The sequence below is a fragment of the Mercenaria mercenaria genome, chromosome 15 (genome assembly GCF_021730395.1).
Source record: "Mercenaria mercenaria strain notata chromosome 15, MADL_Memer_1, whole genome shotgun sequence".
Taxonomy (NCBI): domain Eukaryota; kingdom Metazoa; phylum Mollusca; class Bivalvia; order Venerida; family Veneridae; genus Mercenaria; species Mercenaria mercenaria.
In genome coordinates, this window is record NC_069375.1 from 15002579 (window position 1) to 15012296 (window position 9718).

The 9718-nt window shown below is 38.6% G+C and overlaps 1 protein-coding gene across 1 annotated transcript; it reads left to right on the plus strand.

Moving 5' to 3' along the window:
* Positions 1–1777: 1777 nt before the first annotated feature.
* LOC128548920 (uncharacterized) lies at positions 1778–9404 on the plus strand. The gene is made up of 6 exons (XM_053524612.1): positions 1778–1912; positions 2582–2699; positions 4201–4367; positions 4793–4879; positions 5206–5317; positions 7846–9404. Exons 2-6 carry the CDS (start codon positions 2684–2686, stop codon positions 8340–8342), a joined length of 879 nt encoding a protein of 292 aa, XP_053380587.1. The 5' UTR covers positions 1778–1912; positions 2582–2683; the 3' UTR covers positions 8343–9404.
* Positions 9405–9718: the final 314 nt, after the last annotated feature.

Genomic DNA, 9718 nt, shown 5'->3' on the forward strand with positions numbered 1-9718 from the left:
ATGCGTATGTTCGATACTAGCAAAATGAATTAGTTAGGTTAGCGCCGAGGCAATTAACGTTGAAGAATAGAAGTTCTGTTAATAACTGAGGAAATGTTAGTGAACTATGTTAGTGAATTATGAAGAAAGACATTGATGTATATATATCTTAGAACTTAGTACAATATTAAATAGTAGTTATTATAGAGAACAGTTGTTGTTGTTGCTGATAGCTAGTAGAGTGAACCATTAGACCCTGTTACACCACATGGCCTTGTCTGCACAATAGCAGCTTTATTTATGATTTGATTTTTACTAAGCTTGCACACAACTTGTATCACCACAAGATCTTGGTTCTTTTCTTGAACTGGCCAGATTCTGTTATGGGTTCCAGAGTGATGGCCCCTGAAAGGGCCAGAATTAGCTATTTTGACCTTGTCTGCACAATAGCAGCTTCATTTATGATTTGAATTTAATCAAACTTGCATAAAACTTGTGTCACCATAAGATCTCAGTTCCCTTCTTGAACCGGCCAGATCCCATAATGGGTTTCAGAGTTATGGCCCCTGAAACGGTCAAAATTAGCTATTTTGACATTGTCTGCACAATAGCAGCTTCATTTATGATTTTATTTTAACCAAACTTGCACACAACTTATATCACCACAGATCTTGGTTCCTTTCTTGCACTGGCCAGATACCCTTATGGGTTGCAGAGTTACGGCCCCTGAAAGTGCCAGAATTAGCTATTTTGACCTTGTCTACACAATAGCAGCTTCATTTCTGATTTGATTTTAACCAAACTTGCACACAACTTGTATCACCATAAGATCTCGATTCCTTTTTATATGCCCGAAGGGATGTATTATGTTACCGCCTCGGTGTCTGTCTGTCTGTCTGTTGGTTAGCAATTTCCCTTCCGCTCTGTAACTCTTGAACCCCATGAAGGATTTCAAGAAACCTGACACAAATGTTCACCTCATCGAAACGATGTGCAGAGCGCATGTTTCGGATGGCTCACTTCAAGGTCAAGGTCACGTTTAGGGTCAAAGGTCATATGACTTTGTTTTGTGTGTATATTGCTCTGCATTTGCGTTGCATTGCAGTGCTCTTGTTTTTATTTTGCAGATCCTTCTTTTGTTCACTTACAATATTTATTTTGAATTACTTCCCTTTTATGTTACTATAAATAGCCTATTTAGTTTTTTTTATTATTAGCCGTAGGGAAAAACCGAGACCACTTTTCTGTGGTACAACATGGATGGTACCTCCAATTTTTAGGTGTATTTTGACATATCTGTACCTTTAATAAAATTTCAACTATATTTTCTCATGATTCTTTTGATTGATCTTGATTATGATTTCTTGACCTTCTTGTCCTTAAGTGCAATGATAACAGGTGAGCGATATAGGGCCATTATGGCCCTCTTGTTTATACTTAACGACCCTTACGTGTTATCTTATCAAACAAGTATGATCAATATTAACTTAACCAGCTTTATTTAAACAGGAATACAGAAATCAAGTGTATGGAATGGGAATCAGGAAATAGAATTAAGAAACGCATCTCTTGTGTTAATGTGTATTTCTCTCATGGTTATTTCAAAACAGCCAGGAACCTCTTTCAAAATACACGAAGGTCACATTTAATAATCATCATAATCATAATGGCAGTGTTTACCTGTTTACACAATTAAATGACACGGATACCGAGGAACGTGAACGGAATATACTAGAGGTTAGTGTTATATTGTTTGCCTTGGTTCAGAGCTTCGGTTTATTACACTTTACTTCATACATGTACATCCTGTGGACCTAAATGGACTGTCAATTTTCTCCCGGCGATTGCATTAATCAATAGAGGACAGCTCACTATGGATAGCCTACCTGAATTAATAAACAGTTCATTTCAAATTCAGACATATTTTGGACAGGTAAGATGTCTTTTTTTAGATTTTCTACAGTAGCTAAATACCTCTGGGCTTCTGGACATCTACTTCTGGGCTTTTGGACAGTGAATATCGGGCAGCAATAAACAATGTAAAACACTACGCCGCAGTTTAGCAAACTATCCGGAGGATAAACCTTCTACTTTCGTTATATACATGGGACATATATTACTGTGTTTTGAGTGCCTTTCACAGTGGTCAACTGTCTACTGGGTTCGAAACTTGTCTAGCCGAAAGTTTAGCAATTGTAGATGTAAATCAAAACATGTTTTTAGGCCTAGATTCAACACAAATAAACGTTCCTGTTTAGTGACTGATTAGCAGTGATCAACATAAATTGTTTTCAAAGCTATAACCTGCCTACTGAATCAAGTTTAAATTAGGCCCTATATGATTTTTTTTAATTTTATCAATAACCATTTTTGGTAGAGATCTGGCTCTGCCTATGTGACGGACCTTTTATATATACAATATATGAAAAATAAAAGATGTAATTAAAATGTATAAAAATTATAAAGTGCAAGCGTACACACTTGAAAAGAATGGCAAATGAAATGGAAACGTGCAAAGATCCATAAGAATGAACGGACATAAACATTTGGAATATATTTTCTCTTGTCCACAATCATGATACTCGTTTTTTGTATTTCACAGAGATCCAAACCTCTGACACAGCTGGATGAAAATACGTAGAGGGCTATATGAGAGATATAGAGAAGCTATCAAGCCATAGTAGGCGCAAACCAGACCAGAGAGATGACTATTCATATAGGTTTATTTGATTTTTGACTCGGATTTTTTTAAATCAACAAAACTATACATACACAGATACTTATGATATCAACTCCAAGGGTGTGTCCAGGGTATAGACGCAAAAAATCGTACGAGCATACATTTTTGTTAGCCTAAAATTGAGACATCAGCTGTCAGACTTGTCAAATTTCTTTTTAGGAAAGTTTCAAATTAAGTGATGACACTTTGTCGAATTTCATGCTCAGACTAAGTCAGTTATGGCCTGTTTACATCATCTGAGGTATACTTGGCAAAACTTTCTCCGTGGGAAATGGTCTCGGACCCCTAGGAACTGCGCGCCTATCCTTAACCAGGATTCGCTCTTAAACTCCATATTTCAAATGGCAAACATGTTGCCGTAATGAGACGGTATTGAGGTTTAAAGTCAATGTCGTACGTTGTATTCTTACACGCTACCGGTTACCCATATGGGCCGGGTGTCTACATTCTTACTTGCCGTCGATAACCCATAAAGGCAACTGCTTTCTTACTCGCCACCGGTTACCTGTACGGGCTACCGGTGGCGACTAAAAGTGTAGTCGCACAAATATGTAACCGATGGCGAGTAAGAATTGAGTCGCCCATATATGTAACCGGTAGGTGGTCGAATCCAGTCGCCCATATAGCTAACCGGTGGCGAATAAGAATGCAATTTTCAGGCACATAAGGATAACCCTTGTCAAGAAATAATTCATGCAGTCGCCCGTATCGTTAACCAGTGGCGTGTAAGAATGAAGTTGCTGTTTTGGGTAGCCGATGGCGGAAAGAATGCGTTAGCCCGTATATGTAACCGATGGCTTGTAAGAATTTCAGTTTTTATGGGTGACAGATGGCGACTAAGAATGCAATCGCCCATATGGGTGGTTGCATTCTTTCTCGCAACTGGTTGCCCATATAGGTGACTAAATTCGGGCAGTTGCATTCTTACTCGCCACTAGTTGCCCATATAGGCGACTAAATTCTTACTCGCTCCTGGTTGCCCATATGGGCGGTTGCATTCTTACTTGCCACTGGTTGCCCATATGGATGGTTGCATTCTTCCTCGCAACAGGTTGCCCATATAGGCGGCTAAATTCTTACCCGCCACTGGTTGCCCATATGGATGATTGCATTCTTCCTTGCAACAGGTTGCCCATATAGGCGACCAAATTCTTCCTCGCCACTGGTTGCTCATATGGGCAGTTGCATTCTTACTCGCCGATGGTTGCCGAGGTTGCGCATATAGGCAGCTAAATTCTTACTCGCCAAGTGCTGGTTGCCTTTATGGTTGACTAAAGTTTAACTCGCAATCAGTTATTTACATGGGCAACTACATTCTTACTCGCAGCTCGTTATCTATTTGGGCGACTGCTAAGTAGCGGGGGCTCGAACTCACGACCCCTGGTTTCGTAGTCAGACAGTGTTACCACTGGGCCACTACATCCATTCTGGATTTTAGTGACTTTTAGGCCTATGTATAAGCAGTCTTTTATACATTACAGATCTTGATGCAGATAGGAGGGAGACGGTATTGAGGCGTATGTGTAAACTTTCGGTAGTGGTCTTAATTGCCGGGCTTGCTTCGTTATTAGTCGGTATAATTGCCGTCGTATACTCGGGCAGTAAATTTCCGTACAATGCAGGAGGTGGTATAATTGCCGGTATCGTGGTGAGCCATTTTCAAATATTGAAACATTTGTGAGCTTCATTTCGCTTTGGACCGAAATTACACAGAATCAATTATAATATCCGTATATCTGTTTCAATTGTTCTATATGAGTACTGCTATTAAAAATATTTTATCTTAATAAAATTATATACATATGCATATTTAACTACACTACAAAATAAATCACAGGAATTGAAATGAAAATCAAACCTCTTTTCGTGCAGTATTTTGTAAAATGTGTTGAAGAACCGATTATAAAAAGCTACTAAAGTTAGGTGAGCGACTTAAAGCCTTCATGCAGCTTTTTCACAGTGTTTATGCAAACCTTAACAGTCTCGGATGTTTCAGTATTGAAAGTGTATTGTATTTGGAAATACTGGACCATGTTGCCATTTACACTGTAAAATCGTCTTTATTGTTTTCAGGCCTGTCTGCTCTCAATTTGTCCTATGTGTATGTTACTCCAATCTAGGCGATATAAGAAGTATAGGAAAAGCTCATATGACTGCTGTGTAAGTTTCGTGGTCTTAACCTAGAACGACTTATAGAGGTTGCGGTTTCATTTTTGTATCGGTAGGATTTCATTCATTTCTACAAGCGTCTGAGGTGTCATTCAGAACATGACACTTATCAAACCAATAAAAGTAAAAGTAATATGAGTGTATTTTCTTGTATCGAGCAACTGGATTTCATTTGTTATGCTCTCCGAAAGGGGACGCACATATGTTACCGCTTCATCCCAAAACAATTTTCTTTATATAAACAGGATTCCGTATTTTGCCTCTATAAAATTTCTTTCTGATTTTTAGCATTATGTACATTAACATCAACTTTTCAGATTATGTCTTTGTGCTTTTGGGGACTGTTTGCCATGCTGGGTATAATATTTGGACTTGCTGTAAATGGAATAGGAGCATTGCTAGGATGTCATCATCGTTCAAAGGAAACTGGTAACCATAACAACAAATATGAGTCATTAATGATAAACTAGATATAATAGGGAGACCAGTAAAATATCCTATCGTCTTCTATAAAAATCTAGTAGCATCACCCTTGCTGTTACAGCTAGAAATGTTATAGACAACATTTCTTCAGATTGAATGGCAGATTCTTTGTGTTTCTAGTAACATTGAATACATTCAGGAAAATTGGTATAAAAGTATAAAATAACATTTGTACCGATATGATAGCAACACTAATTCAACAAGGATCTTAAAGGCACTGACCGCAAGATTTTGGCAAAATATGATCTTTCTTTTAATTTGAAGTTTCGTAATAATGATCATTAGAATATGAGTTTTTGTTTCTAAACTCTATTGAAAATGCGAAAATGCCCGCGTTGGAATCGAACCCATCGCTACCGCAATGTAAACTTCTCCGCTGGCTTTACCTGTACTCGGAGGCATACGTGTTAAACGCGTTGAATATAGATAATAACAAGCAAATTCGATGAATTGGTACCCCCCGCCGAAAGGGTCAGTGGTGAGGAACGGCAAAAAAATGTATCCAGCAAAAAGTTAAGAATGTTACCAAGACGCAAATAATTTCATTAGTCAAAATCAAATTTACAGAAAATGAATGGGTTTTTTTTTGGGGGGGGGGGGGGGGGGGGGGGGGGGGGGGGGGGATACAAAAAGTTTACATGTTGATTATAAATATTGATGGAAAATCAAAAATGAAAAAAAAAATTGGGGGGGGGGGGGGGGGGGGGGGAGGGGGTGTGACCAAGGTAAGGTGGCAACCATGTGTAGGTACACAACTTCACATGTTTATAATAAATGTTCATGGAAAAGAATGAAAGAAGTTTAATGAAATTCTTCCAATTGGTTGGTTTGTTATGTACAGATCTTTGGATTTTTAAACAATTAAAGGGCAATACCTATATAGAAAATTGACCAATAAAAAAAGAAAATGACGGGCATCATCAAAGTATGTTGGTTCATATTTATTTCAAGTTTGATGAAATTCTACCTGCTAATAACTGAGAAATGGCTGCGGACGGACATTTTTGTGCATTTTTCATTAAATCAAGGGCAATAACTCTAAGAGAAATTGAGCAATCGAAAAAAAACTTGAAGGGTATCATCGCAGTATCTTGGTTCATGTCTGTTTCAAGTTTGATGAAATTCTACCTGCTAGTTACTGAGAAATGGCTGCGGACGGACATTTTTCATTAAATCAAGGGCAATAACTCTGAGGGAAATTGACCAAATAACTCTGAGGGAAATTGACCAATCAAAAAAAACTTGACGGGCATCTTCGCAGTATGTTGGTTCATGTTTACTTCAAGTTTCATGAAATTCTACCAAGTAGTTACTGAGAAATGGCTGCGGACGGACGGACGGACAACGCCATTTCAATACCCCCCTCCCGATTTCATCGGCGGGGGATAATAATTAAGGCAGTTTACCTTGAGTAAAGTGTTATTTTTCATCGTTAATGCAGCTCTTTTCGTAATATCTTCGCTGATAGGTGAAGTGCATGAAACGTTTCTATTACTAAGGCTACGCCTATGAATTTCGCTGCTAATGATTTCTCAAATAGTCCACTAGTTTACTAGAAATTACGCCAGAATGCGTCATATTCTGTCACGACCACATGAAGAATTGGTTTGTTATTAAACTAAGTAAAGAGTTTTTGTAAATACATAAATTAATGAAACAGAAATGTTTGGTATTCTGTTCCATGGTATTCAACTTGTACAGACGATAACGAGAAGAGAACAGTCAGTGACTCTACGTTAACGTCAATCAGTGACGCTTTAGATAAAGACCGAAAATTTACATTAATCATATTTTATTGCTTATGTATACATATATGTCTAGGCTATTTGTCATAAGTGTAATGATTGTTTACAGTATTTTCGACATAACAAAAGCATATTCATGACTAAGATTTTGTTTATCAAACCTAATAAAAACTTTTTTTTCAATCATAAATTTTAATGCGAAGTTATTCAAAACTTCACCTGAGATAACGACGTCGTTAAAATGAGCCGCGCCATGAGAAAACCAACATAGCGCATTTGCGACCAGCATGGATCCAGACCAGCCTGCGCACCCGCGCAGTCTGGTCAGGGATGCCTAGGCTGGTCTGGATCCATGTTGTTCGCTAGCGGTTTCTCTAATTGCTAAAGGGTTTGAAAGCGAACAGCATGGATCCTGACCAGACTGCGTGGATGCGCAGGCTGATTTGGATCCATGCTAGTCGCAAACACACTATGTTGGTTTTCTTATGGCGCGGCTCAAATATAATTACCATGCGCCAGATTCATGTAAGTGACTTTTTTTCTGGCAAACATAACGTTTAACACGGTGGTCTTATTTACGGTGAATTTGCTGTAAAGTTAGTAGAAGGATTGCATAGAGTGGAGGCGTATTTGTTAGTCTACGTAATTTGGATACATTGTAGCTAAAGCCAAAGTCTATGTTATTTTTGTACACAGAATATATTCAAGTTTCACATTTTTCTGTTGCAGGATGTTGGAAGAATAAAGAGTCACAGTTTGCACTCGCTATCTTGACGGTGATTTTAACAAGCATCTTATTGATTGTAATAACAGCTATATTTGTTATATGTTGTTGCAACTGTCGGGTTTTGTCAGATTTGTCATCAACGGATTTTGCTGTCGGCAACGATCCTGTTGCTGATATCCGAGAACAACGTCGAGAACGACGCATACACCAGCTATCCAACATTGATCAAACTCCAGGGTTTACTGTATTACCCAGTTTACATTTTACTGAAAATAACAGTCACGGTACAGCTCAACATAGAGCCGAGCCTACCGCACCCCCATTCGCTTTGGATTCCACAGACACCAGATATAGATCAGGCGAATATGCAGACGAGACAATTAACTCGGACGTTCACAACTCGGTTGTTCGAGGTTCTGGGTACACACATAGATATGAAGATCCGCCGCCCTCATACGAGGAAGTCATGGAACGTGACCCCATGGAAACGCCCCTTTAATTGCAGGAATGAAATAGTGACAATAAAAACAGTCATTCATTTTAGTCCCCTAAACAGGAATTTCTGTACCTTCGTATGTAATGAACCGAAAACGATACACATGCTGGTGCGAATATGACAAACTTGCTGAAACAAAGCTAGCCCGGATTGATATAAAAAAACACTTCTGTTTGCATTGTCGTCAGAAAGGCATATCCGAGGTTTCAGCGGTTAGTTTCGAACTAGATATGGTCCAATTATTAAGTAAGAGGAAATGCATTTCTGAACTTTGAAAAGTACGTGAAAGTGGAAAAACTAAGTTTCGGTTGTTTTAAGTAAAAATGTAACATCGACCTTGAAATTATTGCATAAAGTGACTTGCAGATGCGAATACATGCCTTCAAGCAGCGGGATGGGCGAGAACATGCTAGTTTCTCAGGGTCTTTAGGAGAACTGCGAAGTTGGATGCTCAGGACAATCTAAGCAATAACGACGAAGCGAACTACTTTCAAATTTTAAAATCATTTCCAATAATACTTCATAGACCTGATCACCACGAAGCGTAGATACGCATGACAAACATTTATTCGGTAATTGACAAAGATGAGATGCTCCGAGACGTCTTTTTCCCTCAAGTTTGTTGTGCGAACTACTTCCACATTTTAAAGGGACTCTAAATAAAACTTCTTACATTATATTTGGAGTTAAACATGACATATTTTCTGGTGTGGACAAAAATGGGCGCACCTAAACTTGCTCCCCACCATAACACTCCGCCCTCAGAACAATTTCAGTTTCCTCTTGCACGACACACGATATTCATGAAATGAAGACATGTGTGACACCGATACACCTATTCCCCCTCAAGTTTGTGGTTTCACTTTTGTATTTATGGAAAAATGGGAGAGGGGAGGGGTAAGGTATCTTGCCAAAAAAAAGTGCCTCCTTTCCTCTTACAAAGCGGTGTTCGAAGATGTTTATTACATTCAGCTTCTATTTAAGCAGTTTAAATTGTATCAACAGTTGCAGTATTTCGGTCTTTTACAATTTACACGATTAAATATATATGTTTTGTTTTTTGTAGCTGGCTTATTTGTTCTGTAATTTTGCCAATTTTGCCTGTTGGCATGTTTAGATTGGAAGTTTCAAGCTGTTAAATAGTTGAGGAACCGAGATGTTCACCCGGATGTTGCTTACGGCGCAAATGGACACCTGAGTAGAACCATAAGCCCTTCTCAAGTCGGATGGATGGCTTACTCGTACAACGATCCAAACATGGCTTCAACCCACAAGTGATTCGAAGTCGTCGATCTTGAGCACTCTACTATGCCATACCTTAAGAGAAGGGACGGGTCTTACAGTATTGATATTCAATAGTTTGATGGAATACTAGCATG